At 41.1% G+C, this 23,233-nt stretch overlaps 1 protein-coding gene across 4 annotated transcripts in view; it reads left to right on the forward strand.

Annotated features, from left to right (window-relative positions):
* rasal2 (RAS protein activator like 2) overlaps window positions 1–23,233 on the forward strand; it is a 410,016-nt gene that overhangs the window by 188,215 nt on the left and 198,568 nt on the right. For all 4 annotated transcript variants that reach the window (XM_060830107.1, XM_060830105.1, XM_060830106.1 and 1 more), the window contains exon 3: window positions 6,091–6,217. In XM_060830107.1, the coding sequence (XP_060686090.1) occupies window positions 6,091–6,217 (127 nt within the window). The remainder of the gene's footprint in view (window positions 1–6,090; window positions 6,218–23,233) is intronic.

The following is a 23,233-nucleotide window of genomic DNA, read 5'->3' on the forward strand; positions in this document are numbered from 1 at the left end:
AGCCCCCTCGATGCTGTAGCTTTCTGCAGTCTTTCACTATTTAAATGATATTCAGGTCCTCTAACTCTTCCTGCCAAAATGCATAACATGAATTCACATTTTACCACATTGTGTTCTGTCTGCCAAGTTTTTGCTCACTCGTTTAACTGTCTCTATCCCTGTGTAGATACTCCATATGCTTTCCCATCTTCTCTTTTTGTGTCATCTGCAAAATTAGTTCTCGTGCATTCACTTTCCTCATCTAAGTCATGAATATATATTTTAAATAATTGCAGAATTTATCGATAATTTGGCCAGTTAAACACTCTAATTTGACATCTGATCGTATGCATCTGAGACAAATATCAGCATTGAAATAGAATCAGTTAAAGACACGTACAACATAGAGTCATGGACATATACAGCTAGAAACAGACCCTTCACTCTAACTTGTCCATGCCAACCAAAAATCCTAAATAAATCTAATCCCATTTGCCAGCATTTGGCCCATATCACTCTCAACCCTTCCTATTCATGTACTCATCCAGATTCCATTTAAATGTTGTGATTGGACCAGCCACCACCGTTTCCTCTGGCAGTTCACTCCATACACGCATCACCCTCTGCACCGTCACTCATCTCTCACAAGAACAATTTAAAGTCATGCACTTTTTTTATTTGGTTAATGTCTAATGCAGCGCTAAGTTGTATGATTCAGACAAATAATTATTTGGGTTGCTTAAAGAAAGGAACCATTCAATTAATGATAAAATGTATATGGGGTATACTCTACTACTTACATCCTCAAAAAAACCCAGTAGATTTGTTAGCATGATGTATCTTTCATTGATCATGCTGCCTTTGTCCAATTCCACTAATGTTTTCCAAACGTTCTTTAACACACATTTTGAAATAGACTCTCGCATTTACCTCACGACTGATGTCAGGCTAATTGATCTGTAGTTCAGTGTTTTCTCTACCTCCCTTTTTAAATAGCAGGGTTATATTTGCTACCCTCCAATCTGGAGGAACATCTCCAGAGTTGAAAGAATTTTGGAAGGTGACTACTGTTTCATCCAGTATTTCCAGGTCCACTTGCTTGCAATTTTATTGTTCTGCTGTGTTTCTTCCTGTTGATCAAACTTTTCAGTCTATTTTGCTGAATTCTAAAATACTGTGAAACCTCCGACTTGCTGCCTGTTCTGGCATTTTATGTCTCTTCCCTAGATCTAAACTGTCCCATATTTCTTTTATAAGCTATGGTTGAGCAACCTTTCCTTGTTTTTTTTTGTGCCAGACATGAATCAGTAATTGTTGTAATTCATGCATATGTTCTTTGAACATTAGCCTTTGCCTATTTATCATCATCCATTTTCATAAGTTTCCCCAATTTATCTTTGCCACTTTGAGTTTCATACATTTGTGGCTCACTTTATTGAGGTTTAAGACCCGAATTTTTCATCAGACTACTTCACACTACCTTTTTGAAGAATTTAATCATATTATGGTTGCTGCTCCCCAATGAATCTGGTACCAATAAGATTATTAATTAAACCTTTCTCATTGCATTCTATCCAGTCTAGAATAGCCTGTTCTGAAGTTGGTGTAATAAAAATCATGTGTACACCCCAGGAAATCCTCCTCTACAATATCATTGTTAGTTTGGGTTGTTCAATCTACATATAAATTAAAATCACTCATGATTACAGTTGTACCCTTATTGCATGTGTCCCTGATTTTTTTTGTTTAATATCTTCCCCTGTATCTTCACTAGTCTTTAGGGGCCTATAAACAATCCCAACAATGTTTTCTGCCTCTTGATGTATCTTATCTCCACCCACATAGATTCTACATGATGAGTTTTTTAGGCAATTTCTTCCTCACTATTGCATTGAATTTACTAACAATGCTATCCAGTGTTCTTTTTCTTTTTGTCTGTCCCTCCAAAATACTGAATACCCATGGAACTTAATTTTCAATCCTTGGTCATCCTGCAGCTGTGTCTCTATAATCTCAATCTTATCATAACCACTTATACCTATCTTGTGAATGATCCATTCATTAAGATATGAAACCTTTTAGACATGTCTTTCTAACCATGTTAGTCATCTTAGTTTTATTTTGCACTGTGGCCCCATTTGTTTTTCTCCCATGCTTTTATTGCTTTCCATTTTTGTTGCTTACCTTTCTGTGTTTTGTTTCTGTGCATGTTTCTTCCTCCTCTGTCATCCTGCTTAGGTTTCCATCCTCTTGCCACTCTAATTTAAATCTGTTGTTTACCTGGTCTGGCCTGCATGTGACTCCAGAATCACAACAATGTAATTGACTCCAAACTGCACCCTGAAATTGCTGAGTTCAAGGCAAATTCTGACCTTGCTAGCAATGCCCACATCCCATAAATCAATGAAGCAGATCAAAAAAAATAGCAGGAATTTTGTTCAGTTTTTCAAACATTCCTCTTGCCACAGTTTGTCTCAATAGACTGAAGATGTTTCAAGTTTAATGTCTCCCAGAGAAACCAGAGTGCTGTAAATCTGGTCACCAGAGATGAGTCATCCCAACATGGATAATGAGTGAGCTTCACAATTGCTAAAATTAATGTTCACATCAGAAGACTGGGGTTAAATGAATTCAGCCACTCAGAGAAATATATAAAAGGCATCTCATACCTGACAAGTTAAAGGAGTGCTTTGTGTCAATTGTTCAAAAATGTAGTGGTTTATGTTTCTATTTTGTATATGTGAATAAAGATACAATATGGATTTTCAAAATTTACTAAGGTGCTACATTGGAAGGTGTTGGTAAGATTGAAGTACACAATATTACAATAAATACAGCATAGTTTTAAAATTTGCAAATAACATAAACTTGGGAGTATTCAGAAACTGAGCAGGATAGTGACAGTGAAAAGGATGTAGGCTGGAGCAATGAATGGAAATATAGATAATTAAATTGAATGCAGAGCTGTGTGATGTAAGGTGTTATGGGTTGTTTTCACAGTAAGGAGGAAATATAAAACAGAGGATGCAATGCTAAACAATGCTCTGAAACAGAGGGAGAAATTGATGGTGGCAGAGTATGTTGAGAAAATTATTAGAAAGACATAGGGGATCCTGGCCTTGATTAAAGAGAGATATATTGTGCAAGAGCAAGGAAGAATTAATGAATGTTTATAAAACCTAGCTTGATCTCAGTTGCACTCATGTGGCCAATTCTGGACACCACACTCAAAAAGAAGTTTGTAGAGGTTTTCCGGTCGCTGCAAGGGAAGATTCAGGACTATTATTCCTGGAGTGCAGGATACCCAGTTATGTGAATAGATTAGATAAGTTGGGGTTGAACTCCATCGGGAAAATATGTTCCAGAGAAGCTTTAATGGAGGCACTTGAAATCATGAAGGATCTCGACAGAACAGATCAAGAAAGGCTGTACCCATTGGTGGAATGCTTGATATCTAGATGATACTGCTGAAAAGTAAACTGCAAAAGAAGTAATGCTGTCATGAGGAAAAACTTTTCTGTACTGTTTTTACCAAGTCCTTATAGGGTTCTTGCAAGCTGTGAAGACAAGTCTGGGGACTGCGATGAAAATTTGCCAACTGACCCTGACACTGTTACATAGGGAACGATGCAAGTGAGGCAAACAACAGCATTGTAGTTGTGGTATCAGGCAGTGTCATTAAGTAGTGTTCTCTGGAGGCATGAACCTGCTTAGTTACAGGGCAATATACATCTCCTCGAGGCTAGAGAGGAACCTGGAGTCAGATGGGAGGGATCCAGTTGCCATTGTCATTGTTGATAGGACTAGAAAGGAGGTTCTGTTGGAAGAATTTGAACAGTAACTTGTGGGTTTCCCACTACTTAAACACTTTATGCCATGTACGATTGTGTAGTTTGTGCTGTCAATGTAGCACCCTCGGTACTTGAGGAACGCTGTCTTGTTTTTATTGTATCAGTTGTATACGATAAAAATGGCAAACAAAAAGCTACTCTACTCTAAATTAGAAAGCAGAACCTCCATGGTAATAATCACAGGATTACCACCTGAGCCACAGAAATACCAGCATCGGATAAACTAAGTCAAAGAATTAAATGTATGACTCAAAGATTAATGTGGGAGGAATGGGTTTCAGTTCGTGGGCAATGGCATTTCTGCTTGGGGAGAAGGAAACTATCCCAGTGACACAGGCTTCATTTTAACCTGAAAAACTGAAAACTGTGAATGCTGGAAATTAGAAGCAAAACAGAAATTGCTGGAAAAGCTGAGCACGTCTGGCAGATCTCTCCACAGATACTGCCAGACCTGCTGAGCTTTTCCAGCACTTTCAGTTTTTGTTTCACTTGAACCTTAATGGGAGCAGTGTCATGGTGAGTCAATACTGAGGCCTGTCGAGACAACTTTAAACTAACTAAGTATGGGGAGTGTTTTGGAGATGAGATGTTATAGGCTTTTAAAGCAAAAAGATAGCAGGATTGCTGTTTCGGAAATGATGCTGAGAATGGGACAGGAAAGTACAGACTCCACAACCGTAAAACAAAAGCTGGAAATAGGGTCAAAGGTGGGGAAATATGGCAAAAAGGTAGTACTAATATTGGCTCTTTAACTAATTATTTTCATATAGTATGTGGAGCAAAATAAATGAATTTATGGCACAAATAGAGATTAATAGCTATGAACGTAAATCCACCACAAAGAGATCAACGTTGGGAACCAAATATTCAGGGATGCATGACTTTTCAAAAGGACATGCATTACAAAAGGATAGTGAGGTTGCCTTGTTCCTACAGGATGGAATATGTGGAATAGCACAAAATGATTTTGGATCAGATGATGTATAGGTTAATCTGAGAAATAACAAGGGGACAATGTTGGCAGTGGTCAATAGACCACCAAATAGTAAATGGAAGAATTCATAGAATCTATTCAGAACTGTAGTGGATCTCACAAGAATGGCTCAAGAATTGCTGCCTGACAGCACCAAGGACCTAGGTTCAATTCTACCTTCAGGTGACTGTCTGTGTGAAGTCTGCACATCCTCCCTGTATTTGCATGGGTTTCTTCCGGGTGCTCCAGTTCCTTCCCACAGTCCACAGACGTGCAGATAAGGTAAATTGGCTATGCTAAATTGTTCCTCGTGTCCAGGGATGTGCAGGCTAGGTGGGTTAGCCTGAGAAATGCAGGGTTCCATGCCGACCAGATATCCCAACTCAATCTAGTCCCACCTGCCAGCACCTGGTCCATATCCCTCCAAACCCTTCCTATTCATATACCTCCAAATGCCTCTTAAATGTTGCAATTGTACCAACCTCCACCACATCCTTTGGCAGCTCATTCCATACATGTACCATCCTCTGAGTGAAAAAGTTGCCCCTTAGGTCTCTTTTATATCTTTCCCCTCTCACCCTAAACCTATGCCCTCTAGTTCTGGATTCCCCCACCCCAGGGAAAAGACTTGGTCTATTTATCCTATCCATTCCCCTCATAATTTTGTAAACCTCTATAAGGTCACCCCTCAGCCTCCAATGCTCCAGGGAAAACAGCCCCAGCCTGTTCAGCCTCTCTCTTTAGCTCAAATCCTCCAACCCTGGCAACATCCATGTAAATCTTTTCTGAGCCCTTTCAAGTTTCACAACATCTTTCTGATAGGTAGGAGACCAGAATTGCACACAATATTCCAACAGTGGCCTAACCAATATCCTGTATAGCCGCAACATGACCTCCCAACTCCTGTACTCAATACTCTTGATTGATAAAGGAAAGCATACCAAACGCCTTCTTCACTATTCTATCTACCTGTGACTCCACTTTCAAGGAGCTATGAACCTGCTCTCCAAGGTCTCTTTGTTCAGCAACACTCCCTAGGAACTTACCATTAAGTGTATAAGTCCTGCTAAGATTTGCTTTCCTAAAATTCAGCACCTCGCATTTATCTGAATTAAACTCCATCCGCCACTTCTCAGCCCATTGGTCCATCTTGTCCAGATCCTGTTGTAATCTGAGGTAACTCTCTTTGCTGTCCTCTACACTCCAATTTTGGTGTCATCTGCAAACCTACTAATTGTAAGTATTTTCTTGATGCCTCTGGAGTTGACCATTCTCATTTTCACACAGGTGAATGTTGACATGTTGCAAGACCAGCAAATGGAGTCCTCAAAAGGCCGAATGCTACGGCGCACAGTCAGTGTTCCATCTGAAGGACAGTTCCCCGACTATCAGCAGGATGGAAGCAGTAAACTTGGTGAGTTAATTTTGATGGAAATGAAATAATTATCACCAAGTCACCCTCTACTTATAAAGAAAAGTCGTTGACACTGAGCCAGCTCGCTTAGAGCTAGCTCTCAGAGTGAACTGAACCTCTGACACTTTCTTTTAGTGCTAATTTTTCCCCAGCACCCATGTTGTGTGTGTACAGGTGTGAGACATTGTGAAAGACACAAGGTGTACGAATCTTTATTTAAATTTCCACCACCAGGAAAAAACCAAACACCCGAGTGGCCAGTGACAAACAGTGCCCTTCACATCAAAGGGCAATGCTGCATGATCAAACAGTGAAGGGGAGGGCAAGGATTAAATCAAAATTGCGTTGCAGGGGGAAATAATGCACTCCACTCCCTGCGGAGCCCACCTCTCCCTGAACAATTCCAGGGTGTTGGTGAACACCGCGTGCTCCTTCTCCAGAGACACCCGGGCTCTAACGTAACTGTGGAAGAGGGGTAGGCAGTCGGCCCTAACGACCCCCACCACGGCCCGCTGCCTGGACCTGACACTCTTTTTTTTTCCCTCAGAGCCAGCTCTCAGAGTGAACAGGATGTCTGACACTCCTGTTTGTTTTTCCTTTTTTTTGCTAACCCCCACACTACCGCCTAATTGCAGTAGTGCTTATTTTTTCCCCCAGCACCCATGTTGTGTGCAGGTATGAGACACAGTGAGACACAAAGTGTACAAATCTTATATCCACCACCAGGAAAAATAGGAAAATACCCGAGTGGTCCAGTGACAAGCAGTGCCCTTCGCATCAGAAGGCAATGCTGTGTGATCAAACAGTGAAGGGGAGGGCAGGGACTAAATCAAAATTGCATTGGAGAGGAAAATAATGCACTCCACTCCCTGCGGCGCCCACCTCTCCCTGAACAATTCCAGGGTGTTGGTGGAGACCGCATGTTCCTTCTCCAAGGACACCCGGGCTCTAACATAACCGCGGAAGAGGGGCAGGCATTCGGCCCTAACGACCCCCTCCACGGCCCGCTGCCTGGACCTGACACTGTTTTTTTTTTCTAGACACGAAATGCACAAGTCTTTATTTAATTTCCACCACCAAGAAGATAGGAAAACACCCGAGTGGTCCACTGACAAGCAGTGCCCTTCATGTCAAAGGGCAATGCTGTGTGATCAAAAAATTGAAACACTCCAGTTTATATGTGTCACCTGAATTTTTTTTTATTATTAACCCCCACACTACCACCTAATTGTGGTAGTGCTTATTTTTCCCCAGCACCCATGGTGTGTGCGTGCAAGTGTGAGACACCGTGAGAGACGCAAAGTGCATGAATCTTTATTCAGTTTCCACCACCAGGAAAAATAGGAAGACACCCGAGTGGCCTGGGACAAGCAGTGCCCTTCACATCAAAGGGCAATGCTGTGTGATCAAACAGTGAAGGGGAGGGCAGAGACTAAATCAAAATAGAGTTGGAGGGGGAAATGATGCACTCCACTCCCTGCGGCGCCCACCTCTCCCTGAACAACTCCATCCCCTTTGTAAGAATGCAGCTTTCATATGTGCTTGTTCAGGACCGCCGCATACCTGAACTTTGTACATCACTGAACCTGACCTCACATTGACAATGCCTCTTATCCATGCAAGGCCATTCCTGTAATTCCTACACCAAACTTCACCCCCTGAAGTAAACTGTCTCTGTCGCTTAGAGGAGTCATATGTCCAGCCTTGGCGTTCCTGAAGCCACTTCATTCTCCTCTTCCCCCACCCAAACCCCTCAAGATCAGAAAGATCCAATTTAATCTGGTGTGGAGTCTTCTCTGCTGGAGATTTCCCTGTAGTTCCATGAAGGGTGGTCCTATAATCAAAAAAGAACCGGGACCATTTGCATCTGTTGAAGCTGGAGGCTGTTTCTCTTTGCCTGTCTTTAAGTTTTGACTACACTTTCTGCCAGACCATTGGACGATGGATGATGTGGAGCTGTCCTTATTTGTTGAATGCCATTTAACTTTAGGAAATACTCAAATTCTCCGATGGTAAACAATGACCTGTTAGCTGAGACTAACAATTCCGGGAGTCCGTGTTTTGTGAAAGATGCAGTGACTAAGAACATTGAGCCCACGAGAGGACCTGCATAGTCATTTATGATGTAACTGAGTCCAGGGTTTATCTGGCCATTCCCACAAACGTGAGGGAGCTACTGGCAGAAATTTGTGTTTTTGTTGACACTCTGGGCACTGCCCCACCAATGTGGCTATGTCTGCATCTGATCCTGGCCTCTAGTTGTAACTTCTCACTAACATCTTCATCTTGGAAATTCCTGGAAGACCTTGGTGGAGTTCAGCTAAGGATCTGGCATGATAGTAATAATAATATTTATAATAATATGCCGTCTTCTACTGTGACCTGGTCTCCCCAGGTCCAGAAAGGTTTCAATTCTGGTTGTAGCAGCACTTTGCTTTCTCCCATCACCACCAACACTTTCAGTTTTGCCGGGACTGGATCTTGATGTGTCCAAAGTCTGATATTGTCAGCTCTGACAGGAAATGTACCCAGAAAATTTAAAACCATTATGAAATCTTCCAGTGGCGATACCACCAGTCATGTATCTGCCAGTGGGAGACAGCTCAATGCATCCGCATTTGCTACTTGGCCTCATTGATGAAGTTCCACTTAGTATTGAGCCCACTGCTGAATTCCGCCTGCAACTATGGGTAGTACTCCCTTGTCCTTTTTAAGTAAATCTAGCAGGGGTTTATGGTTTGTTATTATTACAAATGTACATCCATAAAGCTAATAGTGGAATGCCCTGACTCCAAATATGACCATCAAACCTTCCTTCTCTATTTGGGCATTAGACAAAGACTAGGATACATACACTATTGGACCACCTATGAGCTAATACTACCCTGATCCTGTACGGGGAGCCATTGCACGTCAGTACCAGATCTCACTTGGGACCATAGTTTGCCGCCACCTTAGAGGATGATAACCATTTGTTCACTTCTCTTAAAGCTATGGCTTGGCTACGCAATCATATCCAAGGCTGACTTTTATTTTAAGGATTGATGCAAAGGTGCCAGGATGCAGACCAGGTTATATATAATTCACCAGCTCAAGGAAAGACCTAAGCTCTGGTATAGATGTGGGAGCTGGGCACCTTTGGTCACCCTCACTTCATCTTCCAATGGGTGTAACCCAGTCTTGGTCGACTCTGAAATCCAAATAAGTCACTTGGGGTGGCTGAAACATACGTTTTTCCTTTCTGAGGCGTATGACAGCCTGAGAAAAACAACTATGTCCAAGTTTTCCACGTGCTCCTTATTGATCTTCCTTGTTATTAGCACTTCATCTACATAAATGACAATCCGGGGTAAACTTGTAAAATGTTCTGTATTGCCTGTTGAAAAATTGCACAGGCTGACAAAACCCAAAATGGCATTATTGTTCATTGGTGCAAACCCTTACGCATATTAATTGTGGCATGCGTCTGGGGATCCTCATCTAACTGCAAGTGAAAATACGCATGGCAAACGTGGTGCCACTGTTTAAGAAGGGCGGTAAGGACAAGCCAGGGAACTATAGACCAGTGAGCCTGACGTCGGTGGTGGGCAGGTTGTTGGAGGGATTCCTGAGGGACAGGATGTACATGTATTTGGAAAGGCAAGGACTGATTCAGGATAGTCAACATGGTTTTGTGCGTGGGAAATCATGTCTCACAAACTCAATCAAGGGGAGGGTTGTTTTTCAGACTGGAGGCCTGTGACCAGTGGAGTGCCACAAGGATCGACGCTGGGCCCTCTACCTTTTGTCATTTACATAAATGATTTGGATGCGAGCATAAAAGGTACAGTTAATAAGTTTCCAGTTGACACCAAAATTGGAGGTGTAGTGGACAGCAAAGAGGGTTAACTCAGATTACAACAGGACCTTGATCAGATGGGCCAATGGGCTGAGAAGTGGTAGGTGGAGTTTAATTCGGATAAATGCGAGGTGCTGCATTTTGGGAAAGCAAATCTTAGCAGGACTTATATACACTTAATGGTAAGGTCCTAGGGAGTGTTGCTGAACAAAGAGACCTTCGAGTGCTGGTTCATAGCTCCTTGAAAGTGGAGTCGCAAGTAGGTAGAATAGTGAGAAGACATTTGGTATGCTTTCCTTTATTGATCAGAGTATTGAGTACAGGAGCTGGGAGGTCATGTTGCAGCTGTACAGGACATTGGTGAGACCATTGTTGGAATGTTGCGTGCAATTCTAGTCTCCTTCCTATCAGAAGGATGTTGTGAAACTTGAAAGGGTTCAGAAAAGATTTGCAAGGATGTTGCCAGGGTTGGAGGATCTGAGCTACAGGGAGAGGCTGAACAGGCTGGGGCTGATTTCCTTGGAGCGTCGGAGGCTGAGGGGAGACCTTATAGAGGTTAACAAAATTATGAGGGGCATGGATAGGATTAATAAACCAAGTCTTTTCCCTGGGGTGGGGGGAGTCCAGAATTAGAGAGCATAGGTTTAGGGTGAGAGGGGAAAGATAAACAAGAGATCTAAGGGGCAACGTTTTCACGCAGAGGGTGGTACGTGTATGGAATGAGCTGCCAGAGGATGTAGTGGAGGCTGGTACTATTGCAACATTTAAGAGGCATTTGGATGGGTATATGAATAGGAAGGGTTTGGAGGGATATGGGTCGTGTGCTGGCAGGTGGGACTAGTTTGGGGTATCTGGTCGGCATGGACATGTTGTACTGAAGGGTCTGTTTACATACTGTACATCTCTATGACTCTATGATAAGCTGGTCGTCATTAATGGAGATGGAGAGGTCCAGGAAGGGGAGGGAGGTGTCAGAGATGGTCCAGGTGAATTTAAGGTCAGGATGGAATGTGTTGGTGAAGTTGATGAATTGCTCAACCTCCTTTTGCGGTAGTATAAAGTGGCGCTGATGCAGTCATCAATGTAGTGGTGGAAGAGATGGAGAATGGTGCTAGTGTAACTATGGAAGATGGACTGTTCTATGTAGCCGACAAAGCAACAGGCATAGCTGGGGCCCATGCGGGTGCCCATGACTACCCCTTTCGTTTGGAGGAAGTGGACCAATCAACCCCACCGCCCCATGGCCCAATATTTCAACTCCTCCTCCCACTCTGCTGAGGACATGCAGGTCCTGGGCATCCTCCACTGCCACTCCCTCACCATGCAATTCCTGGAGGAAGAATACCTCATCTTCCGGCTCAGATCACTTCAACCGCAGGGCATCAATGTGGACTTCACCAGTTTCCTCATTCCCCCCGCCCTCCCTGCCACCGCCACCTTATCCCAGTTCCACCTGAGATGCTCAGCACAATCCTCATGACCTGTCCTACCTTCCCACCTATCCGTTCCAACTTCTTCTTTGGTATATCACCTTCATCCCCACCCCCATCCACCTATTGTACTCTTTGCTACCTTCTCCCCAGCAGCAGCCCCTTCCCATTCATCTCTCCACCCCGGAGGCTCCCTGCCTTCATTCCTGATTAAGGACTTTTGCCCGAAACATCAATTTTCCTGCTCCTTGGATGCTGCCTGACCTGCTGTGCTTTTCGAGCACCACTCTAATCTAGACTCTGATTTCTAGCATCTGCAGTCCTCACTTTTGCTGTTGTAAGTAAGCTTTGTTTGCTGACATATTTTTTGAAAAATGCAAAGCAGTGTCAACCCAGTTCAAACATCATCACATGGTATAGAAAGTGAAGCTGGCATTGAATGTGATTGTGGTGAAACAGTCAATGTCACTATTGTTTCTACACCGTTCTTGTGATGGTGTTTGTGTTTGCGTGGCAGAACTCGTGTCTTTGCGTAGAGCAAGCCAGGCATATCTCAAGTCCCATCTTTGGCCTTTGTAGCAGATATAACTTGAAGACAGTTGTTGGATGTCTATCAGTGAAGGCTCCAGAAATGGAGAGTGGGCAGAGAGGTAAGAGAAGCAGCTTGAAACTGCATGCATATCTGTAGAACAGGATGAGCTGTGATGGTTCACATCATAATATTTTTTAAAAATCTGAGTAACAATCTGTATGAAGAATATTGTAGCCACTAAAATAAACTAATGGAAACTGCTAAAGTATATGAATAATCATCAATACACTTTTTCAAGTATGGTCTTTGTTGCTACTGTGTAGTTGTAATTAGGAAATGTGGTAACTAAATTGTGCACTGCAGGAGCCCACAAACGGCAATTTTATTGCTAATGATAATTATTATACTATAACTAAAACTGTAAAATTACTCATTTTACTGTTGCTGTGAAATGTTGGAGAACAAAACTTTAAAGTATGCTTCCAATTAAACCTGTTGGGCTATAACCTGGTGTTGTGTGATTTAAAACTTTAAACAGTTATAAACTTTCAGAAGAAAAACTTTTAACAGCATAGGGAGAAGCTGAATAGGCTATTTTCCCTAGAACATTGGAGGCTGAGGGGTGTCCTTGTAGAGGCTTATAAAATTTTGCGGTGCATGGATAGGGTGAATATTCAATGCCTTTTTCCCAGAGTAAGGGAGTCCAAAACTAGAGGGCATAGGTTTAAGGTGAGAGGGGAAAGATTTAAAAGGGTCCTGAGGAGCAATCTCTTCACACAGAGGGTGGTGCATGTATGGAACAGGCTGCTGGAGCAAGAGGTGGAGCCTGGTACAAGTACAACATTTAAAAGACATGTGGATGGTTACGTGAATAGGAAGGTTTGGAGGGATATTGACTAAATGCTTGCAAATTGGACTGGGTCAGTTTAGGATATCTGATCGACATGGACGAGTTGGACTGAAGAGTGTATTTCTATGCTGTAGAACTCTTTGACTCTAAATCATTTACTTGCAATCAAATAGAAAACATTAAACACAAATGCTTGTTGCTACTATATGGTACCCATTGACAAATTAAAACTCTTTTCAGTTAAATCTCTTCCAATGCTTCGCAAAGTCAGCAGGAATCAGGAAATAATCAGAGGGTTACCCACAATATAATTTTCATGCTATTCTCAGTGTTGTTCTCTGTCTGCACCCTTGCTCCTATAGAGCAGTAACACTGTGTTTCCTGCAAAGACGTGGTCTTTTGGGATGTGGACGTTGCCAGAAAAGTTTCTAACTGCCTTTGAACTGAGTGTCTAGGTAGCGCATTTCATAATGCAAGTAAGTGATGTTACTGTCTGGAGTCATGTGTATGCCAGACCTGGCTCCCTAAAAGAAGTGATTTAATGATTCATTAAAATTTTATGATTATTGTCATTGTCACCACTGTTGAGATTGACTTTTAATTTCCTAATGTCACAGAGATATAGAAGTCTACAGCGCAGAGAAAGGCCCATTGAATTTACCAACTCGGAACTAAGCATCTAACTATTCTAATCCCATTTCGAGCACCTGGCACATTGCCGGTCAGTCTTAGCTTGGCAAGTGCACATATAAAGGCCGCTGAAACATTGGAGATTTTTGTTTGTCCTGCCTTCCAGGCAGTAAATTCTAGATATTCACCACAAGGAAATTGACTTCAAATAGTACTAACATCGTGGTGGGATTTCAACCTGTGTCTCCAGTGATATTGTCACTACTTATGGTAATTACATTACTTACTTCCATTATGAATCTACTGACGTTACTACTTGCCCTGAACTGAAAGCTGACAAACACAGACTGTAAGATTTTCGTAGATCTCTTGACTAATGAAACGTTTTCTGCTTATATTCAGATTTCGGTTTGCAACTAGCAGATCTAGTTAAGATGCTGTGGAAGTTATTCCAGAATTACCAGCTGTTATTTGGAAAATCCAAAAGTAAATTATCGCAGTTTGGTAATGAAATAAGTAAGATAGTGATTTGAATTGAATGTGCAACAGATAATAAATGATTTGTTAAGATTTGCCCGTAAAAATTGAGAAAAAAGATTTTGGACCTTTGTCATCACGGTTCACCATCATGTGCTCAATTGCAACTTCCAGCAAATATACCAATATCTGAAATAAGATTAGAAAATGCTGGAGAAACTCAGTAGGTCTCGCAGAATCCGTGGAAATATCTGAGCCACAGAGTTAATACTTGGAATCTGATATGACCTTTCTTGAGAATTTTATTTCAGATTTCCAGCATCCACAGTATTTTGTTTTTCTATCAGTCTGAGAAAAGTTACCTGTCCTCTCTGGAAAATGGAGCTTAGCTATAAAGCTGCCTCTACCATAAATTCAGTCTGTATGTTTTGGCTCATTGTCAAACTAACTGGAGTCACCTCTCTCTCTATTGCTCATGAAAATTCAGAGAATAGTGCCTGTTAGTAGAAGCCAACCGTTTGTCTCAAACATCCTTTGTGGTCGCCAAGTTCCGTCATGTGATTGGTACCTTCCTCTTCTCTGTCTTGGTCCTCTGAGACATACTTGGTCTCTGCCTATGAAGGAGAAAATATTTTGAGTTGCTACACTCGTGTTTTATTATTTTTATCTCATGAAATGATAGAACGAGAGACTCTGAGGCGAAGGTCTGCTGAGTGGCTTTTTGACCACTGGAGATAATTAGCTTTTAAGCTAATGCTGTTTCAGTGCAAATGTCTGTTTACTGTTCAATTAGGTGAGTATCATGTAATAAATATTTGCTGATATGACATGTGATGATGACCATTTGCATCGTCTTCAAGAAGAAAATGGTGATATATCACTGCCGTAGAACCTGTTTGCCATAGGACAGTATAAAGACTAGAATAGGTTTCTCTAATTCACTGTTGTCGACATTCTTTTTGCCATGATAAATTAACTAGCTTTCGTTTTGTTTTAGTTTATAAGCCTCAATTCCGATATAAGAAATGAAAGTAGTAACTGGAAATACACAGTTTGTTGGTCAGTATCTGGAAGAGAGAGATTTGGTCATCTGAAATGTTGTCTGTTTGAGCATGTCTCAGGTGGCTCATAAGCAGTTGGTGAAATGCTGGCATGTTCATTCTAATGGCCATTTTATACTAGGAAATGCAAACAAAAAAATTAATCCAATCTGTTTGGCACTTGGTTGTCTTACACTGGCTGATGTTGTCATCTTTGCTACTGCTATATACTAGTGTCATGTTATTAGTCCAGTTTGTGAATGTCAATCCAAGTGTCACAAGAACCAAGTAACCACGAACTGTAAAGGAGGAGACTGTTTTGAGTTTATATGGTGTATTTTATGTGTAAGATATGCTAAAAATTAATTGCTTTCTGAAATCTTGTGACTGTTATTCAATAAGTGAAAAAGTGGTTTAAGTTGGGTATTTGGGTATAAGTGCAAAATGTCTTGCCACCTTCAAAAGGAATTTCCAGGAAATAAACTGGTCAATTATTGCATTTGAATTTTCCAAAATGGTAAAAAAAAACAATAACCTAGTGATGCCATTGATTATGTTGTCCTCTTTTTCAATGGCAAGGATAGAATTCTACAGAAAATTAATTTTGGTTGCACTTGTGCAGTTCATAAAGTTTTGCAATAAACTGGGGACAGATGCAAGATTAAAACAAGATAAGGAGCTTCTATTGAGCATTTTTCCTTGTCTTTGAGAAGCATGCAAAAAATATTACCCAATGTTAGCTGGATCTGAGCTTGAAAGTGAAGTGTGTACAGAGACACAGTTTTTCCTTGAAATGGGTTTATTGGCTTGCTTACAATTCTCTTCCAAAACTACTGGGCCCCAGCTGTATCACCTGTTTTACTAAATTTACTCGAGATTAATAGAATATGCTTTTGTGATAAAACTTTTGAGCTATCTTCTATAGCTTATGTTACAATGTCAAAGAGTGCCGTGCTGGAAAAGCACAGTCGGTCAGGCAGCATCCGAGGAGCAGGAGAATCGACATTTCGGGCAGGAGCCCTTCATCAGGAAATGTCCTTATGCCCAAAACGTCGATTCTCCTGCTCCTTGGATCCTGCCTGACTGGCTGTGCTTTTCTAGAACTACACTCTTCGACTCTGATCTCCAGCATCTGCAGTCCTCACTTTCTGTTTATGTTACAATGCAAACAGTTTTTAACAGCACCGACCAGTATGGATTCTTTATTGCCCTTTCTTTCTTTCTTGCAACAAAAAAGCTTGCAGCTCATCATAACATGAGGTATCCCTCTTCAAGGACATTTAATCATTTCCTGGAGCTGTACTTCACTTTATCTCATTTCTTTGCAACATTCGTTATGCTAGCAAGGTCGGTCCTTACCCTTTTTGTGTGACTCTCTTCATCTAATGAATATTGTTCAAAAGAGAATGGTTATGTCCATTTTTTCACCAAACATATGGTGAAACCTGCCATACTAGAATATCCATCTAGAAGGTTACATATGTAGCATCAATAAATAGAAGCAAATTCATATATTCTGGATCATCCAAAGCTCGGAGAAGTGTTTTGCCATTCTCTTCCTCCTTCTGTCCTTCCCCGAAGCAGGATCAAGTAGAACTTACAAATTCCTTGATCTTGGCTTGGTTCTCACTATTAAGTAAGTCTGTGCATTATTTGACTGCTTTCATTCACAAACTGCAGTCATGGAACCAGTGTCTAACTCATCGCAATGGAATGACCACATGGACAGAACATTCATTATCAGGCTGAAGCTTCTTGTGACCAATGTAAATCCTTCTCAAGAATTGGGTTCATGATTTAGTTCTCCTGCATTTTTGCATCATATGTAATTTTGAAAATCTTTATTACTGAATAATTCATTTCATGATATTTCATGTCACATCTGAAACACCCATTGACAGATCCACAGGAATCCCAGGTTGCTGCCAAAATTCTCTATTTTTGTATTGGTGCTAAATGTCCCATTCATACATGGAAACAGTTGGAAACAATTGCATTTCAAAATTTTTGAACTCCTAAGCCTCTGACCTAAGACTGTCTCTTGCTGAAAATTCACTTCCAGTGAAGACCGAACTGTATCCACGTGTGACACTTTTGGCATAATTGAATAATTTGAAGCATGCAATGAACTCGTCATTTCCAAATGAAACCTCTGAAATCTTGAATATAGTCTGTTAATTCCACAATGTATTCCTCCAAGGATTAGCCATCCATCTTTCTAAACTTATCAAAGTCAGATTGTGCATTGTAGTCATTTTCAAAAACATATTATTATAAATAGTTTCCATGAAATGTAGTGGACTATCCAAAGTTTGATTTTTATCCAATTAAAAGGCATCCATTTCACAAATGCACCCCCCCCCCCACCTCCAAAAACAGTTCAGCCTTTCCCTATAGCTCAAACCCTTGAACCCGAGCAACATCCTTCTAAATCTTTTCTGAACCCTTTCAAATTTCACTAGCATCCTTTCTATAGGAGGTAATTTAGAATTGCACACATCATTTGAAAAGTGGCTTAATCCATGTTCTGTACAACTGCAACATTACCTCCCAACTCCGATACTCAATACTCTAATCAATAAAGGAAAGCATACCAAACCCCCTTCTTCACTATTCCATCTACCTGCGTCTCCACTTTCGAGAAGTATGAATCTGGCTAGTTCTTCCTGTATTCCATGTGATCTAACCTTGCTAACCAATCTACCATGAGGAACTTTGTCAAAGCCTTACTGAGATCCATATAGATCATGTTCATCATTCTGCCTTCATCAATCCTATTTGTGACTTCTTCAAAAAACTCAGTCAAGTTCTTGAGATTTGATTTCCCACGCAAAAAAACCATGCTGCCTATCTGTAATCAGCCCTTGCCTTTCCAAATACATGTACATCCTGTCCCTCAGGATTCTCTTTAACAACTTTCCCACCACTGGCATCAGGTTCACTGGTCTATAGTTCCTTGGCTTTCCTTTACCACCTTCCTTAAATAGTGGCACCATGTTAGCCAACCTCACCTGTGAGCATTGATGATACAAATATCTCAGCAAGAGGCCCAGCAATCACTTCTCTAGCTTCCCACAGAGTTCTAAGCTACACCTGATCGGACCCTGGGAACTTATGCACTTTTATGCATTTCAAGATGTCCAGCACCACGTCCTCTGTCATGTGGGCATTTTTCAGGATCTTACCATCTATTTCCCCACATTCTATATCTTCCATGGCCTTCTCCACAGTAAAAACTGATGCAAAATACTCAATTAGTATCTCGCCATTGCCTGCGGCTCCACACACAGGTTCCCTTGCTAATGTTTAAGGGGCCTAATTCTCTCCCTCGTTCCCCTTTTGTCCTTAATGTATTTATAAAATCCCTTTGGATTCTCCTTAACCCTATTTGTCAAAGCTATTTCATGTCCCCTTTTTGCCCTCCTGATTTCCCTCTTTTTTTTTGTAGATATTTTTATTGAAATTTAACATTTTTGCAAATTTACAAAAATAAACAAAACTCTCAAATACAAACATTGATGTACAATTAAATCATATATGCAATAGTCATAATTTAACAAAGAAAAGAGAAAGAAAGAAAACAAAAAAAGAAAAAAAAACGAAAAAAGAAAGAAAAAAAAACTCAACTTTCTACTAATCTAACCTATAACTAACCAGAGTGTATACCTAAGTCTCTTACATGCTCGGAATGTATAAACATCAAATATAATAAAACCCGTATTCGCGCAGGATTCCTTTCCCAAGGGGCCCCGGAGCAGCCCGGTCTGAAATCTTCACGAAATAAAAGCCCTTGTTAGGATAGCCGAAATATCTGCATTTATATAATTCAAAAAGGGCTGCCATATTTTATAAAATAATTCAGTCTTTCGGTGCACCATATTTGTGAGGAAGTCAAGGGGGATATATTCCATAATTAATCTGTGCCAATTTGAAAGTCCAGGGGGGCCCTCAGCCACCCAGTTCACCAAAATATTTTTCCTTGCACAGAAAGAGAGAATAGAAAATAGTCTCTTCCCATGCATATCCAGAGATGAGAGGTTCGAAAAGCCCAAAAGGAGAGATACAGGGTCCACCCTAATTTCCGTTCCTAAAATTTCTGTCAGGGTATTTGCCGCTTTAGTCCAGTATCTGCGGATTTTCTGACAAGTCCACAGACAATGTACAAGAGTACCCACCTCTATTTTGCATTTAGGACACATTGGAGATGCTCCTGCCTTAAATTTTGCCAGTCGAGCCGGAGCTATATGGGCCCTATGAAGTATCTTTAGTTGGATAGCCTGAGTTCTGTTACAGATAGCAATTCTTCTAGCATTTTCCCAAATGTCATTCCACATATCCTCAGAGATTCCTAGCCCCAAGTCCTGCTCCCATGTTTTAAGCAGGTCATCCATGTCTCCTGAGACTCCATCATGTAGCAAATGGTATATAGTACTAACGGAGGATGCCCCCGCTGGTCGTAAGACATTACGTTCTCTGTCTGATTTATAAAGACTATCTATTAATGTAGTCTTCCTCTGTATATAATCTCGAAGTTGGAAGTATCGAAAGAGATCCCCATTAGGTATTCCGAATTTCAGACGCAGCTGCTCAAAGGACATCAGGATCCCATCTTTAAATAGGTCCCCTAAGCATGAGATGCCCCTGGATCTCCAGAGTTTAAAGGTGGCATCTGTAATCCCCGGTTGGAATCCCCATGCGCCTACTATTGGTGCATGGGGGGATGTTTTATGTGAGTTACCCTCATTTTGCCGCATTATATTCCAGGCCTTAATTGTGTTTAATATTATGGGATTTTTACAGTGGTCTGTAATGATTTTCCTCTTATCTGAAAATAAAAGGTTAATAAGTGGGTATTTTACTTGGGAGGCTTCGATATCCAGCCAAATTGATTGTGGATCAGATGAAACCCAATCGGCTATGTAACTTAGTAGGGAGCTTAACTGATATTTCCTAAAGTCTGGGAAGTCCAGTCCTCCCCTTGCCTGTGGAAGCTGTAGCTTCTTCAGCTTAATAAGGGGCCGTCTATGGTTCCAAATAAAGGAGCCCAACCAGCCATATAATTTACGTAGGGCTAGCCTTGGCAGCATCAGCGGGAGCATTCTCATAGGATATAAGAGACGGGGCAGAACATTCATTTTAATTAATGCTATTCTCCCTAGCCAGGAAATCGGAAGGTCTCTCCATCGCTGGAGGTCCTGCCTTATCCTTTCCATTAATTGTACAAAATTAGCCCTATACAGCTGATCAAATACTGGCGTGATAAAAATACCTAAATATAAGAAGCCCTCCAGGGACCAACGGAAGGGAAAAGGGGATCCGTCCATTAAGTGGGGTATCATAGCCAGACCACCCATTGGCATGGCTTCCGATTTTGAAAAATTAATTTTATAGCCTGAGAATGCACTAAATGTATTAATAACTTGAATTAGACGAGGCACTGACATTAAAGGATTACTGAGGAATAAGAGAATGTCATCTGCATAGAGGGTAATTTTGTGTTTACCTGTACCAATCCTCGGGGCCGTTATATTAGGATCAGTCCGGATGGCTTCTGCTAATGGTTCGATTATCAGTGTAAACAACAATGGTGAGAGAGGACATCCTTGACGGCAGCCCCTACCCACACTGAAGCCATCCGATCTTAACCCATTAGTAATAACAGCTGCTTTGGGGTCATTATACAATGTTGAAACCCATTTGGTAAACACCTGTCCAACGCCAAACCTTTCCAATGTGTAAAATAAATATGACCATTCAACCCTATCAAATGCCTTTTCCGCATCCAATGAAATGACTACTCCTGGTATCTTTCCCTGATGACAGGCTTGGATCATATTCAAGACCCTTCTGATATTATTGGATGATCTGCGGCCCTTAATAAATCCCGTCTGGTCCTCCTTTATAATATATGGCAGTACCCTTTCTAGTCTTAGTGCTAACATTTTTGAGAGAATTTTAAAGTCTACATTTAGTAAGGATATTGGTCTGTAAGATGCACAATCTTCTGGGTCTTTTCCTTTTTTGAGGATAAGAGAAATATTTGCTTCTTTCAGCGTGGGCGGGAGACAGACCTGACTATGCGCAAAATTATACATATCCATAAGTGGGTCAACCAATATTCCTGTAAATTCTTTATAGAATTCAGCTTGAAAACCATCTGGGCCCGGTGCTTTTCCGCTCTGAAGTTGCCTAATTGCCTCAAGTATTTCTTGGACTGTTAAAGGGGTATTTAGGGCCGACACCTGTTCCGGAGTCAGGCCCGGGAAGGTCAAATTTTTAAAAAATGACTGCATCCTCCTAATCCTATCTTCACAATCCTGCGATCTATATAGTTCAGAATAAAATTCTTTAAAGGTCGCATTGATCTTTTTATGATCATGAGTCAGGGTACCTGTACTTTCCTTGATGGTCGGAATAGTTTGAGGGGCTTTCTTTTTCTTTGCAAGAAATGCTAAGTATCTACCCGGTTTGTCGCCATATTCATATAATCTTTGTTTCGCAAATAATATTTCCCTTTTAGCCGTTTGAGTAAGCGCGGTGTTTAAAGCTGTCCTAAGAGCTGTAATCCTCTGCAATTTTGTGATAGAAGGTCTATCAGCATATGCTGTTTCGGCTGCTTTTAGGCGAGCTTCGAGCAGACGCTGTTGCTCTCCCTTCATTTTCCTCTGGGTCGCTGAATAGGAGATGATCAAACCTCGTGCATAAGCTTTGATGGTCTCCCACATCATTGACGGATTGCTAGCCGTACCAGTATTAATTTCTAAAAAAGTTTTAAGTTCTTGGGAGAAGTACTTTAATAATTTGCTATCTTTTATCAGGAAGGGGTCCATACGCCAATGCTGAGCAGATGTCCCATTGTTCTTTACCTTAGTTTCCATGTATACAGCGGCATGGTCAGAGATTGCTATAGTACCTATTTTACAGGTTGCTATAGAGTTTAGAAAAATCGATGGGGCAAAAAACATATCAATTCTTGTGTGGCATTTATGTGGATTAGAGTAGAAAGAAAAATCTCTACCCTGTGGATGGAGACATCTCCATACATCTACCAATCCTAATTCTTTATTCAGGTCCGCCAGTTGTCTAGATCTGGGAGATACTCCAGCGGCACTCTTGGGAATCCTGTCTATTTCCGGATCCATAATACAATTAAAGTCTCCCCCTATAATTGTATGACGAGCACCAAAGGCCATCAGTTTTGAAAAAGCTTCCGTTATGAATTTAAAGGGGTGTGCCGGGGGGCAGTATACATTTAGGATCCCATATTCCTCTCCATTTATGAGGGCTTTAATCAAAATATATCGTCCAGATTCGTCTTTTATCTGATTTAGAATTTTCAAAGGGAAGTTCTTCCAGACAAGGATAACGACTCCCCTGCTTTTTGAATTAAAAGAGGAAAAAAAGGCCTGATCAAATCCGCCCTGTCGTAATTTTAAGTGTTCTTTATCCGACAGGTGTGTCTCCTGTAGGAGAGCTATATCAACTCTCTCCTTCTTAAGATTTGATAATATTTTCTTCCTTTTAACTGGCGAATTACTCCCCCTGACATTCCAGGTGCACCACTTAACCGACTGTTCAGCCATAATCATCTGGACAGATCCGAGACCCCTCGGGAGGGGAAACCCTATCTAGAACATCCCGAGCATGGAGCATACAAGATTTACAAAAGTAAAGATTCTCTGATACACTCAAAACAATATAACAAAAAACTCTTTCTAAGTATAAAAAATATAAAACATTCCGAATTGGAGATTTTCTCCCTTGTTCCCAGGGAGCGTCACTTCCTCTCCCACAGTCCATCTTACCCTCTTCCAACCAGTGCCCCACCCTTGACCCAGGTGTTCCTCAATAAAATGAGGAGAATTCAAATATAATATAAAGCTAGAGTTAACAGTGAACACCCCACCCCCACCCACACCCACATCTAAATATATTTGGGAATATTAATACCATATATAACTATAAGATTTCAATCTCAACATGTAATACTTAAATATAATACCACAAAATAACAGGGGAAAGAAAAACAACCCCGCTCCTAAAAACAGAAGTAAAATAGAATAAGGTAATCACCTCTCCCCATCAACATTAACCAAACGCCCCAACATATATATATATATATATACACACATACACACATAGGGGGAAAGATAGGAAAAGATGAAGGGATGTAAACCAAAATAATGGGAAAGGCAGACCAGCGTCCACAATCTCTTACA

The sequence above is a fragment of the Hemiscyllium ocellatum genome, chromosome 9 (assembly GCF_020745735.1).
Source record: "Hemiscyllium ocellatum isolate sHemOce1 chromosome 9, sHemOce1.pat.X.cur, whole genome shotgun sequence".
NCBI classification, from domain to species: domain Eukaryota; kingdom Metazoa; phylum Chordata; class Chondrichthyes; order Orectolobiformes; family Hemiscylliidae; genus Hemiscyllium; species Hemiscyllium ocellatum.